Source organism: Passer domesticus, chromosome 1 (assembly GCF_036417665.1).
Source record: "Passer domesticus isolate bPasDom1 chromosome 1, bPasDom1.hap1, whole genome shotgun sequence".
Classification (NCBI taxonomy): Eukaryota; Metazoa; Chordata; class Aves; order Passeriformes; family Passeridae; genus Passer; species Passer domesticus.
Window position 1 is genome coordinate 71377120 of NC_087474.1, and position 25022 is coordinate 71402141.

At 37.8% G+C, this 25022-nt stretch overlaps 1 protein-coding gene across 3 annotated transcripts in view; it reads left to right on the forward strand.

The window, feature by feature from the left end:
• KIF13A (kinesin family member 13A) overlaps window positions 1-25022 on the forward strand; it is a 103903-nt gene that overhangs the window by 44404 nt on the left and 34477 nt on the right. For all 3 annotated transcript variants that reach the window (XM_064423315.1, XM_064423299.1, XM_064423306.1), the window contains exons 4-16: window positions 1677-1737; window positions 9117-9209; window positions 9696-9876; window positions 10885-10972; window positions 12258-12392; window positions 12909-13021; window positions 17822-17933; window positions 18340-18552; window positions 20132-20242; window positions 21414-21548; window positions 22733-22863; window positions 24620-24706; window positions 24814-24980. In XM_064423315.1, coding sequence (XP_064279385.1) covers window positions 1677-1737; window positions 9117-9209; window positions 9696-9876; window positions 10885-10972; window positions 12258-12392; window positions 12909-13021; window positions 17822-17933; window positions 18340-18552; window positions 20132-20242; window positions 21414-21548; window positions 22733-22863; window positions 24620-24706; window positions 24814-24980 — 1627 coding nt within the window. The remainder of the gene's footprint in view (window positions 1-1676; window positions 1738-9116; window positions 9210-9695; window positions 9877-10884; window positions 10973-12257; window positions 12393-12908; window positions 13022-17821; window positions 17934-18339; window positions 18553-20131; window positions 20243-21413; window positions 21549-22732; window positions 22864-24619; window positions 24707-24813; window positions 24981-25022) is intronic.

Sequence of the window (25022 nt, forward strand, 5' to 3'; positions counted from 1 at the left end):
AGTAGCTCTTGGACGGTAGAAATTAGGAAAAGGGTTTGTGTTCTTACTGAGGACTTAGTTTTTTGCCTAGATTTGATGATCAAATGCACAAAAGGTAATTTAAAATGCCCCCAACCTATGTCAATGTCTGAAGACAAGGTGGAGTAACTGCTGCATTTTACTTGCAGTTCAGTGGCCAAATGACATTTTTGACTCAGTCAGATCAGGGATCATCCTGATTCATGATGATGTCTGATTCTATTTGTGCTGCAGTGACTCAGGCCTCCCTGTTGGATGATTATTATGGGTTTGTTTGTTTTTTCTTTGGAAGGGAATTCCAGAACTCTTCACTCTTACAGACTGTGTTGTCTCAGTATTTTAAGTCTTCTCTCAGGCCATTTGATGTGTTTTGCTTTAAGCTGGAGGAAAGGGAAAGAGGTGAGGTCGTTGTGCTAACCTGGTGTTACCTTCTGTAATATTTGCAGCAATAGATGTTTTGGGAAGGGTTAGATTGCAACATATCTGTAGATTATGTTGTGTAGTAACTCTGAATAGCTGGGACTACAAGATGTTCTTCATCCCCAAAAACCCAATGAAAATGGTCCGTCTTTGTCCTCACCTCAGGATTTGTCTCTAGGGAATTTGCCTGTTTCGGCTGACAGAGCCTGTGGCTCTTGCTCTACACTGACATGCATGGCTTGTTCCACAAAGGAGATCACCTTCTGGATGATCAGGCAAAGACAATCTTGACCCAGGCAAAGTTTTATTAAAAAGGTGGTTTGAGATTTTCCCCACCTCTTGTGCTTCCCCCCCAAAAAACCCCAATAACAAAACCAGAATCTATATTGTGAACTTGTCCCCAGTCAGTTTATGATGGCAAAATGTGGAAAATACACTGCAGCTTAAGGTGTGTTTGTAGCAACCTAAACCTGTGAAAAAAAAAAAGTTAAATGTGTGTCATCATGTTTTGGAATGTGCAGGAAAATAAACTTGGATCAAATCCCATCATGTTAAGTAGTTTTACAGGACACTGTTCCAGGTTTGCAAGCCCTCTGAGCACCGTATTGAATCTCATTCAGCTTCTCACTGGATCTCTTGGCTGAAATGATATTACAGCTTTTCATTAGAGCAGGCTCTGATAGCTTGTTTCTCTAATGGAGCTACATCTTCTGTTTGTAGCTTCTGAGCTTCCTCTACTGAGATGCATGCTGTCCCCTTTGTTTAGATGGATAATTGAATACTGTTTATTTGCTCCTTAAGGTTTGTGAGTAGTAATGCTCTTCTGAGTATCAGAAGTGCATCCCATGGTAAAAATTGTGTATATTGTGCTGATGTCTGCTAAATAGTCATCTCACCTAATTCTGTGTATTGAGGCCTTGTGTTGCTGTTCTGATACTGTTAACAGAAACATTTGTCACTGTTGGTGCCTGGAGAAGAGTTGAGTTGATTATTAGTTTTTTTCTGTGTTTTGTAATCTGTATAGTGTATCATACAGATAGAGAAGAAGTATTGACTTTTGTTTCTCTCATGATTACACAAAAGTATTTCTGCCAATTATGCCTTTTTACAGTTCTGATTTAGGATCTGCAGAAGTAGTAGAGCCCAACTGCAGTTACACTGTCATGGATATGTACTGCTTTAAAACAAAAGTCTTATAGTCAGGGTTCCTAATTTGTCTTTTTTATGTGCTTCTACAGGTGTTTGCCTTTGATCACTGCTTCTGGTCCATGGATGAATCAAACACCACAAAATATGCAGGTAAACTATTTTCTACACAGTGGACAGTGTAAATAATTTGAGAACGTATGAGACCTTGGGCTTTTGTTTTGTGAAGTTGGTTTAGAGTTGGTTTGGTTTTGGGTTTTTTTGCATTTTGCAATGTGATGCTCAAGTGACTTCTTCACAGAGGCAGAGTTATCATTTTTACAGAGATTGAGTCATCTGGGTACTAGTTCCTCAGCTGAGAAGGAATGCAAGTTTTAAGGTGCCTGGGACACTGTTCAGGAGAGATGTTTTTACTTTTAAGCTATAACTTTCTTTTTTTATCACCTGGAAGTGTTTTTTGTCGTTTCTGTCACAATTTCATTTCTGCATCAGCAATTACTTCTGACTGATGCTAGTGGTGAATGTGCATGTTTTCAGTGCTCTGCATCTCTATGCATGAGAGGGGGGAATAAAGCATGTTCTCCTCAGACAGTATGGTTATCTCAGGTCTTTCAAGTGATTCATAATCTGACTGTTGAGATCCCTAATGTGTTTTGAATGATCAGCTTTGTGACTCCTTCCTCCCAATAGCTGGATAATCCACCTAAGATTGTAATCCTAGCAGCTTTCTCATAACTGGATTTGTCTATTAGTATATTCATATTTTATAAGAGGACTTGTTTTGGTAGAGAAAGCTCTGAACACTGGGATTTCAAGGCTGTGGTCCATAGAAAGGAAAAAACCCCAAACATTCAGTTTAGATACTCATATTGTGAAAATTTTTGGCCCATAAAAAATCTTGAAAGCTGATAGGGTTCATTTCCTCAAATTTTAAGATCAGTGATGTCATGAATGAACATGTCTTAAAAATATATTTCTGACTACTGTAGGCTCTGGTGTGAAATCTCAAATCTTAAGGACTGCCCTATATTTCTTAATTGCCTGAGCAAAGAGAGACTTCTTCAGGAAAAGTTTTTCACTTGTTCAGCCTTGGAGAGCTGTGTTTGCACTGAACAGGTGCACTGCACAGTGTTTGTAGCTCAGGCTGGGAGAGCCCACAGCACCTTCTTATGTGCCTGCACACCCCTGTTTCCTTTAAGAGGAAGGAGGTGATGGTGTGTGCCCATATCTTGGCCCCATGTGCACACGGGAGCTGCAGCTGTTGGGTACACCGTGGCACTACCCACAGCAGAGATGGGACAGACCTGAGAAACACTCCTAACCAGCTGAACTTGTTTCTGTCTTGGTTTAACCCATCTCCAGGTGAATTCAGTGCGGTTCTAGATCTGTTTATTTTTCATTTGAGTAAAAGCTAGATCTCTCTATTGTGTTTCAGAAGCTGTAAGTGGATTTGTCTTATCTAAGAAATGAAATTTTATTATCTGTATGTAGATTAACCTCTTGTTGGACTGGTTTCTAGAAAATGGTGCCTTGCATCTCTTCCACTTTCTTACTGGCTAGTAAGTTATGAGGTGGTTTTTTACCTATTCCAGTCACTATTCCTGCCTGGGAAAAAAAGAAAACCAAAACTGGTTGTTTGCTTTGGGTTTTTTCCTTGTTTTGTTGGGGGGAAGTGGTGGTGGTGGCAGGGTGTTTGTTTGGAGTTTCTTTCTTGGTGAAAAGCTGTGTGGGAGGCTTTGGTGATGTTTTTTTTCTTTTCAGAAATATGCTAAGAATGTGAGCTTAAAGAGTTGCATACAAAAAACAATGGTTTCACTGTTTTTGTGTTGTTGTGTTTGTTGTATGGGCCTGAAGCTATGTTATGACTGCCAGGCCTTATGTTCTAGAACATGATGAATTTGATACAATATCGAAACTAAAGTAATTAAAAACCAAACCCAAGGTGTTTCAGGTGTGAATTACTGGGTTTTTCACCTGCTTGGGCATGAGCTGATGCTATCCTATACAACAGTAGCATTTCTTGGTTTAGGTCCAAAAGCCAAATGCTGATATGGCAATATTTCAGGTTTTATATATTGTTAATATTAATACTCCTTAAGTCTGTTTTCAAAGCTTGGCCTCAATGTGCATATGTATTAACAAAAAAACCCCAAAAAACAGCAACAACAACAACCCAAAACAAACAAACAAAAAAAATGTAACTGGATTTGGTTGGGATTTCTCATAACTTCTTTGGCTCATAGAACAAACCTCCATTGTCCTAGGCATCTTGTAAATAACCATTTTGTCTTGCATCCAGAGACTGTTAATGCTGTAACAGTTTTTGGTGCAATCTTAGAGTCCAAACAAGCCATCTGACCACCTGACTTTTGGAGCTAAATTGGTATCTCTTGGATGGTGGACTAAGAAAGAATGCTGATCTGGAAGCTAGGTGCATTCAACGCTCCCTGCCCGAAGTAGCTCTCTGTGGATGTGTAAATTTAATCCCAGGAGCAGGGATGAGTTGCAGAATTAAAAGGAAACTTGTAAAGCTTGAAAGCTAAGTCCAGACTACTTGACAATGTAAGTTGTGTATGAGCTTTAGGCTGAAGTAAAATCCTTAAAGAAGGCATGTACGACCAGTTTAGTTCCTTGAAAAACCCTTTTACCTGTATCAAAGAAATACAGTGAAAGATGATACAGTGAGAGGTTTAACAAGTACTAGACTACCCTATCAGTCATTGCTCTCTGTGCAAAACTGAATGTGCTCATCTTGCATTATGTTGAAGGGATATATAGTTGTGTATATCACACTGTATTACAGATTTAGCTGATTGACAGGTGAGAACACACAGAATGGTGTGCACCACAGACAAATACGTGGATAACTCTTCCCTGCTGTTATTTTTTTAATGCCCACAAACCCAATGTCCACTCCTGGAAATGCACATTTGTTACAGGATCTTTAAAACTATTACACACGATCAGACTGACTTTATTTCTCACTTTATTGATCAATCTATATAATTAGTAAGTGCTGCTATCAGCACTTATTAATACTGTTCACTCAAGAGCAAAATTCCTGTTTGGATAAACTTAATTGCATGGGTAATTGAAAACAATTCCCAGGCTCTGGGGTGTAGGGCTGACCCTAAAATGGTACTAGTCATCTTTCTTTTATTAGAGATCTTCAACTTATTTGGCTGAACACAAGGCTTATTTTTTTCATACTAATTTTCTTTCTGTACTCATGTTTGGGAAGTACCTACCTTATCTTTCCAGCACTTGAAAACACGGGTATTGATGCTGCTGGCAGCAGAATTGCTTTTTTAGCAATTTTTTTTCCTGTTGAAATGGAAACTGCAGTCTTAAATTTTAAATGATCCGGTGATATCACCAACAAAATCGTGAAGGTAACCTTCAGGTGATGAGAAACTTGTAGAGGGCATCTTTGCAGCTGTCCTTGCAGGACTGGCTCTCATAAAGACAGCAGGGAGTCTGGAGTACAGAAGAGAAGTAAACTCTTTGCAAGCCTTTGTGGAACCGGTGCTCTGATCTCTACCCCCCAAGATAAGGGGGCTCTTTAGCAACTTGATATATTGTGTTAGAGAGAGCCCCATCCAACCTGTCCTGGAACCCTCCCAGGGATGGGGCCTCCACAGTTTCTCTGGGCCACTTGTGGCAGTGCCTCGTCACCTCACAGTAAAGAAGTTTTTGCATATATCTCATCTAAGCCTATACTGTTTCAGTGTGGGGAGCTTTTCATTTATCTTTGGTTGGTTGGTTTTTACACTGAATGTTGATGCTGTGCCTTTCTGAACAGTTTGTGTCTGTGTCATTCCAAGCAAGGAATGGTTTGTGCTGATCATCACATGCTAGCTTCTGCACCTTTTTTCTGTTGATTTTTTTTTTTTTTCTTTTTGAAAGACATAGGTGTTTGGTGAAAATATGGATCTCTCATTGGGAAGGGGTGAAAACTAAGTCAATGAAGTAGTTTTTGAGGAGTGGGGGAATTTGGTTATAGGACAGAATGAGTTTGTCTTGATCTGGAAGAGGGATGAGCTTTGTCTGCAGGCTGCAGTAGTGCTGTTTTAAGAGGGAGCAAAATAGTTTATTGCCATTTGTTCATGACTTGAATGGGCCAGGAGTCAGTTCATGGATAGAGGACACACCTTCATTGCCTTGAAAGCTCACAGAGACAAATAACTGCTCGGCATTTCAGTGAAGAGGAGGATATTGAGAAATTCTCAGAGATGAGAACAAAGGATTCTTTTTACAAGCCTGGACAACAGTAAGAGCCTATTGAAGCCTGCAATGAAGTGGATTTTTAAAAGGAAGAAAAGAAACCCTTCCGTTTGGGAAGGATTCAAGAGATGGCATAAATAACTACTGCAGCACTTAGGTACATTCCTAGGACCCCACGCTGTATTGACTTGCCCATGGATTTTTCATAAACTCCCTAACCTCCATCATGTTTGGCCTGAAATCTCAGCTCTGTGTTTCTACAGGCTCCTAAAAAGCCATACAACTGACTTGGAGCTAAACTGTAATTTTATAGGAAATATGTATGCTGACTGCAACGCTTTCCTTTTTAAAAGGAAGCAAACCAGGCAATTGGCTTAAAGAACTCTACCCTTCTACCCTCAGGAGAGACAGTGACTTGAGGGTTTTGAGCAGACACAACTGTCTTGTCTGTTTGTAGTTTTGACTTAACATGGAAGCTGTTCCTGGTCTGCAAGAAAAATTCACTAGACTTTTCTTCCCTTTCCTCAAAAGGATGGGCAGAGGGGAGATCTGGCGTGTGAGAGCTGGCAGCTCATTTGCTTACCCTGGGCTCCCTGGCAGCCTTGGGCATGCTGTCCCGAGCTTGCCCCTGCTCTGAGCAGAAGCTGGGACAGGGGATGGATGTCTCTGGCCTTTAGTTGCCTCTAAGATGCTAATTTGTCTTAGCCAGCTGGAAGACTGGGAATTCCCTTCTTAAAGACTGTAAGCGTTAGTGTAGGGAAAATCCTCCTGTTAGGTAATCTTTTTTTAAAAAAAAATTTCTCCCATTTGCTGAAAATTAGGTCATAAGTTAAAACCCCTGCTTACCTCTTTAAATGCCAGGCATCTGTGGAAGAAAAGTCATGTAAATAAGAAAAAAATTAGATTTCAGGCAGTAGGTTTATTTAGAAAAACAGAAATGCAGCAGTGTTGACACTGGACCTGTATTTTTTCTTTTGACTGTAAATGGAACTGGACATAATTTTTATGATACAGAGTTTGTAATCAGTTTGCAGACCCACTAATAAAATTCAAGGGGGAAGCAATGTGGTTTCTTAATGAAAATAGCAAAATATCATGGATGATATACTGCTACTCTAAATGCCCTGCATTTGCAAGTTAATAAAATATCCATATTTGAAGTTCAGTATTTGTACTCTTTTCTGTGAGTGCACTTAAAACCACATCTTATTTTATCCCATAATCATCTGACTGGTTCTATAACCAACACTTCTAAATGAACCATTTGTCTGTGTTGGTATTGCTGAGCTCTTCAAATATGTAATAAAAATACCATTTTAGAGTTACATATCAGTGTCTCATTGATTTTCTGTTTGTGATGACAGTTTGAAAATTAAGTATCTCCTGAAAAATAAATCCACCTTTGCCAGTGAGATTTGAAGTGGATTCTTTCCCTGATATTTATCAGTAAAGGAATCTGTAGGTCATCCTATGGTCATTATGGCATGCACAGTTTTAAAACACTTAAATGTTTGCTTTTTCTCCTTAGGAAACATGGAGGAGATTACTGGTTTATTGCTTGTCAGAAGTGGGTGATAAAAGTTTTTTTCCTCTTCTAACAAATGGTTCTGTATTGCACTCACAATGACTGTGTAATGTATAGATACTTTATTTTTCTTTTAATATTTATACTCAGCTTCAGTCTTTGCTTGATTTTTGTGCTCTTCCTCAGCAAGATAAGTGACTCCCTCAGGAGTTGGTTAGAAAGCAATTTTTTGTTTATTCTACATTCTTATTAAAGTCTTCTGCTGATGTATTTCACTCATCAGTAGTTGAGCACTCTCTGTTTCCAGGTTGTTGAGCAGTGCTCTCTCAGCATAGATATTATAAAATGACCAAATGACCCCTAGTTGAAGGGGTCAACTAGCACTGAATGCACATGGTGAAGGAAATGGAGTCACTCCAGAATACAGTCGATTTTCCTCTGATTTTAGTTTCTGTATTCAGTATTTCTGAACTGTGTTAATGCAAGTCCAGTGACACTTTGGAATTTTAGAAATTCAGCTAGAAGGACACACAGAGACCATTTCATAGTGCGTCGCTGCACTTGTTTTTTCTTTATAGGAGAAAAGAAATTAGGTTATAATGAAAGGAAAATGAAAGTGGCGTACTTTCTTGTCCTATTTGCATGCCTCTAAAACATTCTGCAGTCATTCCAGAAGTGGTTCTGCAGGAATTCTCTGGGCTATGGTATGTAGATGTTCTCCTAGGTAATTATGTAGCAATATTAATGGTAGTATGTAGTTACATTTATGCCATTTTGAGAGTACAGAAGTCACTACTGTATCCATGGTAAGAAATAATTTCTCCCAACTAGTAATTGCTGAAACTCCCATACCAAGATGAGAGAGGCAGCTGATCACAGGTGTTCATAGAGTCACCATGCAGTGAATCTGAGTTTAAAACCATACACCTGAAAGTGAAAAATTACTGTCCTTAGCTCAGCTCTCCTTGTTTTGGGTGTACACACAGCTGATGTAATTGTCTGATCAGAACTCAAAGCAGACAACACATTAAACTTCTTTGTGGTCCACAAATTCTGGGCTTTCCTATTAAAAAATGAGTGAACAATATGACTATTTTCATCTTCTACATCTGAAAGATTGAAGTACATCTAAAATCTGCCTGGCTCAGGGAGACAATTTTGAAACTATCAAATTCTGCAGCTGATGTTTCAAATTATGTATTTGGCAGAATATGTCCTCAAATGGCTCTCTTGAACAGCCTCCTAATACACATTTTCTTCCTGAATGAAATTGGAATGCTTTTATCTTGTTCCAACATCACCTTGCTACAGGGGGAATCCTAATGGCTTATGGGGAAACTTGAGGCAAGTTCCCAAGAGAACAACTACTTGCTCCTGTGTGCCCCTGATGTCTTAGTTCACCAATGGATTTCACTGAAATTTTGTTACAGGACTCTCTTTGTTTTGACTCTTTTTGTTACAGGACTCTGTGATTACATAATAATACATATTAATTGGAGAAACTACACTGAAATGATAAAAAATTTAGATGTCTGTGTTATTTTCTAAGCATTCAACTTCTATGGCAGCTTTTGAAAAACTGCTCGTTTTACAAGATAATTGGCAATATATTTAAACACGGGTAGCAACAGTTTTGATCTTATCACTCAGTTGTACATTAATAATATGTTTCCATCAGTGCTCTTAATAATAAAAAATAGTGTCCAAACCTTTTTTATTCTTGTTTTCAGTCAATTTTAGCGTGTTATGCAATTTAAAATAAACAAACCCAATTATTTTCTAGGTCAAGAAGTGGTGTTCAAGTGCCTTGGAGAAGGAATTCTGGAAAAGGCCTTTCAGGGATATAATGCTTGTATTTTTGCCTATGGACAGACAGGTGAGTACCCTAAAGGGGGCGAACACTTTGGGCATATGGGAAGTGAGAACAACAAAACATAAATATTAAGGTAGATAACATTTAAAAATTGTATTTTGAAATATTATGATATTTCATATGTGTCTAGCACAAGCAGTGATAGGTGAATTCCTAAAAGCAGCTCTGTCAGTATGATCCTGGTTGGGGCCTCTTTCAAAGCCTGAAAGAGTAGTGAGTAGTCTTCTACTGGAGATTTATTCAGTTTCTAGTGTTTAAATGTGTTCCAGGAGGCCCCAAGTAATGTTCCCTTCTGAAAGAAACCTTCAGGATAATTTCTCTTTTTGTTTACCTCTACCTTGTCCAAAGAATAACCTATCTGGAACAGCATGTCAGGTTGTTCTGATATATGCTCCTGGAGCAATAAAAAGAGAATTAAAATGTGCTTGAACAAATGAGTAATTAAGAAATTATATTCTAAATCATTTTCTTCTCCTTTTTTTCTTTTAGGTTCAGGAAAATCCTTTTCCATGATGGGCAATGCAGAGCAGCTGGGTCTGATCCCACGGCTCTGTTGTGCTTTATTTCAGAGAATCTCTGTAGAAGAAAATGAATCTCATACTTTTAAAGTTGAAGTGTCCTATATGGAAATCTACAATGAGAAAGTCAGAGATCTGCTTGACCCAAAAGGGTGAGTAGCTTCACTTTCCCCCACAGCCTTCTGTATTTTTCTCTAAACTCTGAAAATAGAAATTGATTTTGGAAGTCCCTGAGCAGGTTTTTTCAGAATGTATGTTTATATGACTTCTTTAGAGAGGATTAGATATCAAACACGAGAAAGAGGAGAATATTCATGTGTGTTCAATTAATCACTGGTGTGATTAGTTTAAACATTAGCATACCATCCTACTGATGCAACTAAATACTGTATGAAGTACTTTACCACCAGAAAGCAAGACCACATGCGAGTAAATTCTGGGGTATTTTTGCCAGTTGATACAGGCAATATTTGTGTACAAATTTTCATCAGCTAGGAGAAATTTGAAGCTTATTTACAGCTTGGTCCTTATGGTTTAGATATTGAACTTTTCTGAATGTGGAAAGGTGACACCTTAGCATTTACTTAGGAATTCTTTCTTCTACTTTGTCCACACAGAAATAGTGGTTGGGCACTCTGGCTTGAAGATGTGTATACAGGAAGTAGTTTGACAAGACTTATTCAACTGAGCATTGATATATGTAGTTTATATTTCAGTTCTTGAACATAATTGCTGAAGGTGTTGTATGCAAGTTAGTTAACAAGAAAGATTTCAGACTTACTTGGTATGTGTCAATAAAGTGCAGAAAATGTGAGAAGAATGGAAGCTAATTGCTGGGGGGAAGGTTTTTAGTCTCCTTTTTATTTTGCTCAGCATTCTTTCTGCCAATTAAGGCATTTCAGGTTTTGTTCCAGCCACAAATACTGAGGTGGGAAGATGCATTAAAAGTAATTTTTTGTATATAGATCAAAACTGGTTAGATTGGTTTGACCCTTTATTGTTTGAGTTACAAATTCTGGAATACTTTCTTCTTTCTGTTACAATTAGAAAAGACATAAATTGACTTCTGCTATTAAAAAGGTATTTATTTCATATTGGGGTAATTTTTGTTTATCCATGCTAATTAATGGATTGTGCATGAGGTGTACTTTCTTCCACAGGAGCCGGCAGTCCCTCAAGGTTCGAGAGCACAAGGTGCTGGGTCCATATGTCGATGGCCTGTCTCAGCTGGCTGTCACAAACTTTGAGGTAAATTTAAACCAGGGACAAGTTCATAAATAACATCTAGGTACACGAGCAGTAAGAGTCTCAAAAGAGGTAAACGAATGTCTATCCAGATATTTTGGTTCTTGAGTGATTATGGTCTCTGGCCATTGCAAAGATCTTCTCTAATTCTTTGGGAATATTTATTTCATGTGGAAGCACTAGGTTTGCCCTTATGTTAGTTACAAATATAATACTGGTATCTCATTAATTTGCAGTTTCACTGCATATAATATATGCCATGAACACAATATTTGCTTGACAATGGAAATATGAGGATTCTAAAATAACGAGGATTCTAAAATAACAATATTAGTTTTTCAGCATGAATTTGATTTTGTTGGTGAATACTACATTCTGTTTTGTATAGGTGTGTATATAGGTAATTCATAACTTAAATTACAACAGCATCTATGCCCACATGATTTACCAAAACACATTCAAATAAATTAGTATTGTAGCAGACAGTGAACCACTGTAGGCACAGTGGAAATAATTAAAGCGGTGCAGTTTTATGAGTTGGGTAGGCTTTTCTTTTTATGAGGAAACTGATTTGGAAATATGATTTGGAAGTGTTTTTAAAAAGATGTTAATTATTTGTGTAGTGTTATGTCCTGCTTTTTATGTTTTGGGTTTTTAAAAATTTTTCTGCAGCATCTGTGCATATTATACCGTTATAAAAACTGCTTTTGCAACTTCTGTGGTGAATTGCTTAGTTTGAAAGCACACCTCCTTTGTGCAAATTCTAGTACGTGTTGTTCATGCTTAGGTTTTGGCTGATGACTTCTGAAACGATTTTCAAAGACTCAGTAAGCACATATATCAGACTCTGCATAGTCATCTTTGTCTTGCACATGTGGGAAGGTACAGGTTGAAGTGAGGTAATGTTTTGAGCCAATTAAGTGAAGATAGCATTAGTGCAGGTCATAAAGAGATGCCCTGTATTCACTTGTGTAAGTGAATGTGTGCTGGCCTGATTCCTGGCATTAAACAATATGATTTGTAATGTGGAATAAGGAAAAGGTGAGTTGACTATAGTTGCTGGGCTTTAAGTGCAGCACTTAAGACAGAGATGTGATTTAACATTGTTCTGTGGATTTATATGCCTCTGTAGCAATATATCTCAAAATGTGCAAAGAATTTTCTCATTACTTCTACCTTTCTTTCTTCCTCTCACCCACACACACCTTCCATCTAGATGGGGATTTTGTTTAGCAAGCACAATACTTTGCTCTTATCCTAGCATCCCTTTTTACTCTTTTTGCTCTAGGATATTGAGTCACTGATGTCAGAGGGAAACAAATCACGAACAGTTGCTGCAACCAACATGAATGAAGAAAGCAGCCGCTCTCATGCTGTGTTCAATATTATTGTGACTCAGACACTCTATGACCTGCATTCTGGTGTACGTATTTCTGTTGATTAATTTATGAAGTTGAGGTGGATTTTTCTTCTTCCTTTCTCTTTCACATTAATCATCTGTTTAACTGTGTTTTGATTTTTGATACCATGGAGCCCAGTAATCAAGATTGAGAGAACCTTGGAAGAGTGAGGAAGCACACCACATAAAACAAACAGTTGGATCACTTTTTAAGATTATGTTGACATCATGAAACTTTCTTAGGTCTTCAGTGTTGGTGGAGTTAATGTGTTTTAATGGCCTACTCTGCCATAAGGTGATTGATATTACCACATGGCTGGTTCTGCTTCCTTGGTACTTCAGGCCTTTACTAGAAAAGATATGGGTGACTTTCAAAGCTCTGTAAGACCTCTGACAATTTCTTCATCTCTCATGTCTCAAGTGTGATACTTTAACCCACATGATTATGAAGAACAATGTTTCATGGTGCCAGTGTCAAGCATGTTGGTGCTTCATGCCACTGTTTCTTAGCTGTTGTTCTCCCATGTCCCGTCTGTGCAGAACTCTGGGGAGAAGGTCAGCAAGGTCAGCCTGGTGGATTTGGCTGGGAGCGAGAGAGTTTCCAAAACAGGAGCTGCAGGAGAGCGCCTGAAGGAAGGCAGCAACATAAACAAGTAAGACATTGGCATACGCAGGCTGCGAGCCCTGATCTTGAAGGAATCACTCTTGGTTCCCTGGCCTCCTCTTGGTGCTCAAGTGAGCTTCATCAGAAGCAGTTCAATATGGCTCTTTCAGCTGCTCTGTGCTGAGCAGCATGTGTTTCCTGACGTTGGCATAGGGATCCTGATTCATACTTGACTCAGATGAAGGCTATATGAATTTTATCTGGAAAAAGTGACAGCAGTGCTCTTTAATTAAACATATACCTTTTGTGATTCATTTATACACCCTGTCCCCAGGCTCATGTGTTTGTCTCATCATCTGCTTAAGGAAGAGTGCAAAATTGCAGAGTTGAATGGCTTTGTTCCAACATGAATTAAAATATGTAAGGGTATAATGCACAGTTTGAGAAAATCGGATCAGAACGAAGCTGTGTTGGTTTAGCATTGCCTTGGGCATTCGTGCTCAAGCAATGACAAGTTGCAAAGCACTTTTTTTAGCCATAGTTACTGTGTTATTGTCCAAAAGCAAGAATGTAGCACACTATTACTTCTGTCTTAAATATACTATTTTTTAAAAGAAAGAGAGTGCAACTGTTACATTAAAAGCTACTGTTTTTTCAATTTCTTTCAAAATGTTACAAAATATTTTGTGTTGCCAGTGACAGCACAATGTGTGTATGAGCAGCGCTCATACTTACAATGATTCAAATTTACCTTTTGTTAATTTGAACATTTTTTCTCTTTCTAGCTTAGTTTCTAATCTACTTTGTATCTAATGCATCATCTTGGTAGCCACTTTGGCATAGTTCTTATGAAACAAAATTATGTAGCTGTCTTTGCCTAATGGCAGATACTGTAACCTTACCCCACAGGTTCCTGGTTAAATTCAGATCGGTTTTACTGTATTTGTATTTTGCATAAACAAAGGCGAAATTAAATGTTACTTCTCATTTTTGGGAAAGAATTCAAATGCCACCTCTCCCAACAGCAATTAACAAATTGCAAATATAACTATGGATACAGAAAGACTTAATTTTTTTTTCCTTTTAGGATCTTTATTCATTGTTAAACTTGTATGGTATCAATGCAATAGGAGAGGGTTGTTTTGCCAATGCTGAACCTCTGACAATTCAGAACTTCACATAAAAGCACCAAACATTTCTGTAAATGGTATTTTTAAAAGAAAACCAGGCAGCTCTACATCTTCCATTCAATTAAATTCTTATATGATATAAATCTGTAATACTTAATCCATTTATTTAACATTCTCTATTTGAAATCTCTTTTGCAACTGAGAGGCAAAAGAGAATTCTTAGTGCTTGGTGTCTGCTGTTAGAGTTTTGCTGTTGGAGCTTTAATGAAGTCTGACTTTTTTAAGCCTAAAAATAGATTTACATGTTTAGTCAAACTAGTTCTTTGGAGGACATTGTGTGCAATCTTCTTTAGGGTGCAATGCAACTTACTCATTAGGGGAAGGTAATATTTTTTCTGGAGTGATAGAGTACATCTAAACAGTACACCTTACTATGTCAGCTCCTTTTCTTATTATATTTCTTTTATAAAAAAGCCCAGTAACATATACCAGTGGCATGTGTTATGTTTAATGAGATAAAAAATGGAGCTGCTGGCAAGTAAACTTGCTGCTAGTTTTATGGTTTATTGCCTTGAAGAAGTATGTGGAAATTATGTGCCTGTTTATTCAGTGTCTGTACCATTTGTTTCTGATGAGAACTAGCTAGAGCTGTGGCTAGATGCCACCTTGGTCCCACAACTTTTCCTACTGAAAACATTATTTCCTGTCTTGGGGACAGCATGTTGCAGAGAGGGGCTTCTCTCCCACTTACTGAAGCAACTGAGAGTTGTCATTTTGTGTCAACATCTCCCTCAAGTTGTAATAGAGATTACTTCCTTTTTTTTTTTTTCTTTTTTTTTTTTTTTCCCTCAGAGCTGGTGCAGAGCTGCCTTAGTAAAGGAGGTTTTTGGGAGATTTGCCATACCTCATAGGAAAGCTGGATTTGCTTGTTCCTCCCCAGGATGTGCTAGTTCCCATACCCAGTGCAGAAAAGGAGGTGCTTAACAACTCTTTGTGGTGTAGTCAAAGAACTCTAGAACACAGTAGTAGGAGGAACCAGAATAAACAATCTGTCAGTTAGTGGCTACAAAAAAATACTTTCTTTGAGCAATCTGCAATTTTACTTCTGATTAGTAAAATCATAGCTATTGTCATTTTAACTTTTGAATGCAAAAAGATGATGTAGGTGGGGACAAGGAATGGGTTGGGACAGGTCTGGCTCCCAGCAGATTTGAGGGAAGGTTTTATTCAGAGTTAACTAATAGAAAAGTGTGTTCTGCTCATTGAAGTTTTTGGTTCTAAATTATACAAAAGTAGCTTGAATGGGTGTCACTTATGGACAGAGTTGTTTCCCTGTGATGGGCAAGTGCCACTTCCTTTTGAATGCTGCTTGCACTTGCCTGAGTGTGCAAGCTTCCCACTGCCCACTAGCAAGGATAGCCTGGTGCCTGAGGAACAGGGACAAGGAGAACAGACACTGTGCAGAAATGGCACTTTCCTGTAAGCTTGCAGCAAGTCCACTCTGCTTCTTCTGGAGTGACTCAGTCTGCTGTGTGCTGTGGGCTTAGGACTTCTGGTTGATTCATTACATAAGTACCGTGAGATGGGATCAGAGTAATGACAGATCTCTGATGCATCATCCAGCAAAAAGCAAAGCAGCTAATGAGTCCTGTAATTATTTTGTTGGGCAGCCATTCCTTTTGCTGCTTCCCTTAAAGTCTTTAAACAGCTTTCTATTATGAAATCTCAAGCAAACTACATAAGTGGTTCCAATTTGGCTTTTATTGCAAATGTTACCCTTAAAATAAGATCAGTATTTGTAAGGAGCAGTAATATTATCACATTTTTTAATCCCACGTTAATAAACTGTACCTTATAATTTCCTGTTCATTAAAATGCAATCCCCATAACTCAAATTCGTGTTGCAGCCCAGTTGGGAAATAGTTTTCAATCACAGGTCTTTTTGAATCCCTGTTCTTCCTACTTCTCTTCTGACTGTCCATTTCTTCCCCATCCCTCGGGGTTTGGCTTTGGTTTTCACATTTCTCCTCATTTAAAGAAAGAAAGAGGAATCAGAAGAAAGTAGTTTAGGGTAGTTTTGTAGTTTTATATTCCTTGGACTCCATTGGGAGTGTGCTGCTGGTGCTTTTCAGTTGTGCTGGAGGAGGTTGCTATAGAGCAGCATGGAGCATCCTACTGTTTGCTCTTGCATGTTTAGCATGCTGTCATCTCTCTCTGTGGAGATCAGAGGCTGGAGGCAAGAATTAGCTCTCATTTTTCCTGTCCTCCTTTCACAAACATTCAGAGATTATTAGGCTTTTCTTTAGGCCACAAAACTAAACTTAACTTTCTATTTTTGCTATGAGTTTTTCAGAGTGAATCAGAAAGTTATCCTACAGGATATCTTCCTTAAAATACTCTTCTGCAACATTTTTGTAATTTTCTAAATGCTATTTCTGAACCTGTGGTGGTTTCAAGCAGCACTGAGACTCTGTTATAAGTATGTGCAAATGCTGCCTATAAACCAAAATAGTACTACTTCTTTGAAAGGAAAACATGAGAGGGTGGAGTGGAACAGTACAATTAAAGATTTATTTGACTATCTAATTGCAATGCTGCTGAAGCTTTTTCCTTGGTACTTACCGAGAGTAGCTGGATATTTGAGCAGGAGTGTGACAGACCCAGAATTCTCTTAGGCTTCAGCGATGTCTCCTTTAAAATCCTTTAGGCATCTGTTTAATGTTCTCAGGCTCCTCAACAAGCTCATTATCTTAAACATACTCACCCCAAAAGCCCTGATGTCGCTTAAAGTTTACACAGGGTTGTATGAGAATTGCATAATATAGTGCACATATGCTTTGGATGGATTGCTGACACAGTTACTCCAGCTGGTAGAAGCTGTACATGTACCAAAATGCATGAGTTGGCTATTTTCTTCATGTTTCTACGGTGTTGTTTGGGATTCAGCTGTCTGCTAAGCACTTTGGGGGCTTTTCTCTTTCACACTTGTGCAGCACCTTTGTAAGTGGGAGATTGTTTGGTCTGTGCCCCCAGAAGAAGCTGCTGAGCTCTGCCTCAATTATTACCCAACCCATTTGCCAAGGGACCTCCTAATCTGCCTCTTCTGATCAGCAGCCTTCTATGGATGGTCACTGCCTCATCAGGCACATGAGTACTCCTGGGCCAGAGCTGGATTTGTTCTGACAGTGCCTTCTTATGGCTGGAGAATTGTTTCATTTTAGTTGGCATTTGAGTCAGCATTCTTAAACACCGTTCCCAGCACAGGGGTTCTTGCTGTGCTGCCAATGCTGACTTATAACACTGTCATGAGACTACAGCCAAATGAGGAAGATTTTTATCCTCTGAGAAAAGGTAGATGTCTAATCAAGGGCAGGGATTTTTCATATACTGAAGCAGTCTATTTTAGACTTTTCAAACTATTCTAAATATTTCAACATAGTCTCAGTCTTTCTGAAATAGGATCTTAGTACCACCTATGATGAAACACTGTTGATAGCAGTTTTTTTCCTCCAAATATATAACTTTAAAGAAATACACTGCCTTGTTTGGAGCAGGGCAGTAGGCTAGCTGATCTCTTGTGGTCATACCCAACATAAACTATTTTATGATATTTTTAAAATTGGATGTGAAGTTCTGCACAGCAATTCCTATTTTCTGTGTTTTATAAAATCTCCATTTGGAATATGTGTTAAAGCTATTTTGCTGTTTTGCATTTATAGATCACTTTCAACACTGGGCTTGGTTATATCATCACTTGCTGATCAGGCAGCAGGGAAGGGGAAAAACAAGTTTGTGCCTTACAGAGACTCTGTGCTCACTTGGCTTCTCAAGGTAATTTATATTTTCTGTTCACCATATTCACAAGATGTCAGCTTACTCATTTGTAGGATTATTGTAGTATACTTCTGTGTACATGGACTTCTCATCTTTTTTTAAAGAAATGAGTGAAGGAACTCTCATAGCTGTGTTATTCCAAGTTATATGGACAGCTAAGTGTATCTTGTGTTAATTCAAAGCAAAATCCTACTTGACTATTTTAATTTGTAATGGAATCAAAGGTGTTAGAGTTGGATAGAAATGTTTATGAAACACACAGATTAGTTTATATCCAGAGTACATTTCAATGCCTAAATAGTACTTTTAGTGTCTTTATTAAGCATTTTAAGTCTCTTTGTGAAGACACTGTACAGTCTCAGAACAATTTTTAACTCTTTAACTTTTTGTGGCTGCACTACAGGACAACTTGGGAGGAAACAGCCAAACTGCCATGATAGCCACAATTAGTCCAGCAGCCGACAACTATGAAGAAACACTCTCAACTCTGAGATATGCAGACAGAGCCAAAAGGATAGTTAATCATGCTGTGGTGAATGAAGATCCAAATGCTAGGGTCATCAGAGAATTACGTGAAGAAGTTGAAAAACTGAAAGAACAGCTCTCACAAGCTGAGGTAACCTCGTACACAGTACAATGTAAAATGAGTTTCTCAAGGAACTGTCACATTCTGTGTGGAAGACTAGCTTTTTTTACAAAATGTGGAAAGGAAGAGTCTTACACCCATTCTTTTTTCTTTCCTCTTTAAACAAAATAATTTACCTTTTTTTCCTAAATCCAGCATATAATGTATGCTTATCTTGAATAACTTTTAAATGAGGACAACATTGTACTGATGGTGACCCTTTTTAGTTCTTGAGGAACTTAAGGCCAAGCAATAATTGATGCAGCACAGATAAGGACTAGATTACATCTTCATTGTGTAGACTCACTTATTAGCAGAATTTGGATTTTTTTTTGCATTGGTGGACTATACATAATGTCAGATGGAAAAGTGTGAAAAGTCATAAATCTGTTATTGGACAACAAAATTTAGGGGACATTTCTCTCTAACATTTGTGAAAATCTATCAAAAATTGTCAGAAATGGAACACTGAAAACCGTCACTGCCTTAATGCTTCACTGCCTTAATAGTTGGCACTGTGATTGATGCTTATCTTAGATTTATACTTCTACTTGAACAATAAAGTATCCAGGTAGGATAGTTTATTTGGTATCCAGGATATCTGAACAAATTAGGTAGTTAATAGATTTGAAAATATTTTTGATTTTTTCAGGAAGGATACAAATACTGATGGAAAAAGAGCAGAACTGTGCTTGAGGGTAAATTTGTGTGGTGTTTAAGTTTCATCATTATTTAAGGAATAGTATTATTCATGTGAACACTTCCTTATGGACTGAAATGGCAAAATCTTCTTTAAGGAAAAGGAGCCATTCACTTTTTTCATAAATAAAATCTGTTCTAAGTGCTTATTTTAATTCGGAAAACACTAATGTAGCATGTTGGCAGGCTGCAGCTGAACACAATCAGTAGGAAGGTGTCCAAAGTCTTGCTAATTACTTTAAGTGTTTTCTACCTTCTGTTAAAAACAACATATATAGGGTTATAGGCCAGCCTGTTCAATTGTTACTTGGCACTGGACGTATTCAAGCCCTTTGCTTTTGTTTCCTGTTGTGGAATGAGAAGCCTGTGTTAGCTCCAGAACATGCCTTCCTTTGAAGGTAATCAACAGTCAGTCTAAAAGCTTTAATGCAACTCTAAGAACACTTACAAAACCAGGATGGAATGGAAGGCTGTGTTTAGAGGAATTTGTGTTTGAAACTGCTGTTTCAAAGAAGAAAGACTTTGCACTTGCACTTCCAACAGCTAGGAATTAAAGTTTTTAAATGCTCACATATTTTTGTATAGACAGTGAAGTTTGAGTGGCCAGACCCAGAGATTTTTGTTCCTTCCATTAACTCTGGAGCTATGTAAATCTTCAGCTGTTTCAGATCTGGATTCAACAAAGGTGATTTCTATTCTCCTCCTTTGCAGGTTTTTATTTCCTCAGCTTCTGCCTTGAAAAACCTGGGAACATAGTAAAAATCTATCCTTGTTGCATTTGATGTTATGTTGTTGTGTTCAGGTTCCTTGTGCAAGCAGATGTTGCAATGGTAAGAGCAGCTGAGAGTTTTTGTTAATTTCTACCTTTTAGGCCATGAAGGCACCAGAACTGAAGGAAAAATTGGAAGAATCAGAAAAACTAATAAAAGAGCTGACAGTCACCTGGGAAGAAAAGCTAAGGAAAACGGAAGAAATTGCACAGGTACTTCAGAAATTTTTAGGAAGAAGCTAGATACTCGTATAATACTAGGCAGCTGAACTTCATGAGCTTTAGTGGACTATGCTGTTTTCCCACCACCTATTTGAAATGTCACTGAATTTTTGTATTTTCCCCCTTGTTTCTGGTTTTTGGGTGGGTTTGTTTGTTTGTTGGTGTTTTTTTAAGGTCTAGATTTTATTAGCATAAATCTAGCAGTGCCATGATAGCATTGATAAAAGCCAGTATTTGATTTTAAAATAAAACATCAATATATGTTTGGGCAGCTCATTTATTTATAAGACCACAGTGGGACCGTGGACATGTTTCCCTTGAAGTGACTAAGGAAGTGAAGAATTACAGAAGGTTCAGAATTGTGGGTGGTATTTGTTGCTTTTGCTTTTAGTGATTTCTAGCCAGAAAAGGAAAATATGTACATGTAGTCACTAATGTTTGCTTATAATTATTTTTGTACATTAAAAAAAACCCCTTCTGGATTCTAGTGTACTCTTCCATCATTTCCTCCATCCATAGCTTGAAGAATAAGTGGTGTTGGTTTCCTTTCTAGTCCTAATGTTTCAGAAGCATATTTTGGTGAAACCACTGTTTAAATAAACTGGAAAGAAAAAAAAAAGAGGTCGAGGGGAAAACCCAAACCTAACCAGCCAAACAAAAACCCCAACACCCAAACTAGCAATAAAAAAAAAAAAAAAGGGCGCATGTGATCAAGTAAGTGCTTTTAGCTGAATTAATAATAAAAATGCAAAAGAATAAGCCTAAACCGTGGCATGCTATTTTCTAGATCATCTATAGCTGTGATTATCTTTGAAGTAATTGAAACTGAGTTTCATTTTTTACTAACATAAAGACTTAAAGCCACATTGTATTACTTATATATAGGTTTAATAAATTCAAGAGAGCTGTGTAAGTAACTCTAATAAATTTAATAGAACTGCTTAATTAAGCTCCACTTTGAGGAGGTAGGTGTTTGAGGATTACATCTAACTTTTTATGGTTGGTGTGTAAAAATAAATTCTACTGACCTTGTGGTACCTGACCAGTGTCTGGCGGTGATATACAGAATGCATACTCAGCATGAGCATCTTCAGCTTCAGCTGCTCTGTGCTTGTCCCTACATATTGCAGCAGGCAAGATTAACCAATTGTTGTCTTTGCAGGAGAGGCAAAGACAGCTGGAGAGCATGGGAATCTCCCTCGAGTCTTCAGGTATCAAGGTTGGGGATGACAAGTGTTACCTGGTGAACCTGAATGCAGACCCTGCGCTCAATGAGCTTTTGGTTTACTATTTAAAGGTAAGGATGTGAACAGGATATGTACACAGATTGGAAGGACACTTGCTTTGAATTTCTAGCTCTAATTTATTCAGAGGAGATGTTGTTTTGTTGTTTTTGGTGGGGTTTTTTTCTGCAGCAAAATAGGATAGGCCTCCTCCTACTGTTTAGGCTTTTGTTTTCCCTTTGCAGTTCAGCTTCACTGCTTTCCTAATTGATCTCCTGATTGCCAAGGGTGGGAGAAATGCTCAGTGTGGGCCAGTGTTGAGATCAATTCTAGCTTTTCCAGGCAGGATGTGCCTGGCCAGTGGTCTTCTGGCCTCAACTGCAAGCAGGAGCTTCATGGTAGATTGTTTTTGTTAGGGTACTGGGAATTGCTTTAAATATATGAAGAGTTAATAATAAAGAGGTGATGTTCAGTAATAATCAGTAACAATAACATAGTCTTCAATGACAGGAGAGCTTATGAGAGAGGGGGTTAAAAAAAAAAGCACTGTTAAAAATTTACAGAAATGTATTTTCCCAGTGTCATTCGCTTTCATACCATTCTGTTTTGCATTTCCCATGCCAGCGTGAAGAAGTGTCAAATACAGACCTAGAAGGTTTGTAGGGAAATGTGAGCTGCTTGTCAATAATATATGAAAGAGTATTTTGTCTATTTTTGTAGCGATTCTTCTGCTTTGATAGCTGAAGGAGGGCTTGTGTATTTGAATAATAGCAAATAAGACACAACCTCTTAAACACTAACAAAATAAATTGTTTCAGCAGAACTTAAAATATGACTTGGAATTATGTACAGCTTAGTATATTTAGTTCAGTTTCTGTATAGCTGTTTTCTGAAAAGCAGAGAACTCTGAACCTTGTTTTACTACCCATGCTGTTCTCTTAATTTTGCCTATATGACATGACTGGTTTTCTTCTGGCTTTTGTGTTTAATGTATGCATGCAGGCATAGTATTAGAATACTTTTTGATCAGAATTTGTGTGTCAACTGCTTCATTTTGTTTTAGCTAAAACTGTATGGAGATGAAGTTCAGGGCAGAGGAACAGATTGTGTGTGACTGTTGCAGGCTTCAGATCTGCTGTGGCACCATGTCTGCTCGACAGACACACAAACTGTGCAGTCTCAGCACTTCAGCTAATATTTTCTTAGTTATGTCAACAGTGGTAGTTTGCTTGTCTCTTAGTAACAGCTTGTTTTCTAGGATCACACAAGAGTTGGTGCAGATACCTCTCAGGATATACAGCTCTTTGGTATAGGAATCCAACCAGAGCACTGTGAGATTGATATTGCTTTAGATGGAGAAGTTACACTCACACCAAAAGAAAATGCAAGGTAAGGAAGATCAGTAGCACACCCCATTGAAATGGAAATTTGCTTTTCTTTGACAGATAGTGACTTTCATGCATTTTTATTTTACAGACAGAAGTACATTATGTTCTGATCAATAAGTATTTTCAATACAGTTGACTTAAACAGATACATAGAGGGAAATTCAGCAATTAAAATAAGATTTCCGTGCACATGTGAACACCCACCCACCTGCTCTGCAGGGCAACAGGCTATCAGTGGTATGGCTTGGAATAAGCCATCTAAAGAAGGTACTTGTTAGGAGTGAGGGGCCATTGCCTGTCTGTATCTTGGGTAGTAATGAGATCCCTGAGATGCTGCTGGCTGTCCTGGCCTGTGTGATGAAATAGCCTGTGTCTTGATGGCAGAAAATAAATGGTGCCTTGTGAGTAGTTCCTGTTGTAAAGTTCAATATTTTGTGAGGAAGAAGTGCTTTAAAGATTTGAATTCTTTTCTAAATCCTTAATTACTGTTTTGTCTAGTTAATGTGCGGTGTAAAGTAATGCTTCACCTTTTGTTTCTACTTCTGCATTTTTATAATTTTTCATTCCAGGGGCACTGTGGCTCCTTTGGTGGAATTGTAAATGTCTTTGTCACTTGATCTACAATAGCGTGTGATAAAGCAATATCCTAGTTAATAGTCATGCTGCTTGTCTGAAATTTGAGTACCTAAATAATGTACAAATTAGTATCAGAATGAGAAACTGAAGTTTGAGAGACATATAAAAAATCTGATTTCTTTTAGTCCTCCTTTAGTACAATGCATTTGTATTTTTCTTCTGCAGCCTACAGTAGAAAATTTCAAACAGATGGGATTCATGCTTGTGGTGATAGAGTTACTGTACTAGAAATCAGTCATTTTGAGTGGCAGGAACAAGGGCACATGTCAGTGGAAAAAAACATATTTTGTTTTACTCATGGCTGATCTGCAATGCTTAAGTAACTGTTCTTAAGATACAAGTATCAACAGAAATTTAGCTACCAGAATTTCATTGAAAAATGTTAAATAAAGATGTGATTTAAAATGAAATGCTTACAAGTTTGTATTGACTTACATGAGAGAGACTGCTGAAATGAGAGTGCTGCATCTGAAAAGCCTTTTTCATTTTACTGAAGTTTCTTCCCCTTTCAAATAAAACGCTGTGTTTGTGACTCACACATGCAAAAGTTCAACAGCTCAGTTTTTCCCATTTTGTGATTGAAACTTAAATACAAAGAAACCTACAAAGAAATACAGCAGTATACCAGATGTTCACAAAAATAGACTCTTGTTAATAATAGAGACTCCACTTGTTGAAAGACTAAAACTTGGATCTAAAAATCTTTTCTTACACGTGAATGCCGAATCTGTTAACAGCATGTTTTACAACTCAGTGTTGACTAAGTTGTATCTTGGAGACCTCTATCAGTAGGGTTTACATACATTTATGTTTGGACTTTATAAGTTTATAAGAAACAGGCAGTGTCCCAGTTTGAGAATAGGCATTTAGAGAAAACTTAGCAACCAAAATCAACCCTGTCTATATGTTTACTGAAGGGTTGTACCAGCCAAAGGCAGAAGGGAAAGGTGCTAATTCTGACAACAGAAATCAGACCAGTAACTTTCCCAGAGATCCTTTCATGAGAACCTGGCTGGTTTGGTGCCATATGATACAAGTGACTGACAATGAGTGGGAGAAACAGCAACTCTTCAATCTTTTATTTTTAGGACTTCACTGGAGTTATATTTTTTTTCTTTCAGATCCTGTGTAAATGGTGCACTGGTGTGTTCTGTCACTCAGTTATGGCATGGAGATAGAATATTATGGGGAAACAACCACTTTTTTAGGTAATAGTTGATGTTTATATTCCACCCATTTTACATTCAGCCTATTTTTTTTCCCTTTCATTATTCTAGATTTTCTTTTTATAAACTGAATTTCCATTTTTACTCAGAATCAATTTACCAAAGAGAAAACGTCGAGATTGGCTGAAAGACCTTGAGAAAGAAACTTCCTTAGGAGAGCATGATCTGGATGCAGCTAGTGAAGCTTCATCAGAACCAGACTACAACTATGAGTTTGCACAAATGGAAGTTATTATGAAGACACTGAATAGTAATGGTAAGGCAGCTGCCAGATAAAAATGTTCTTTTGGATTGTCTA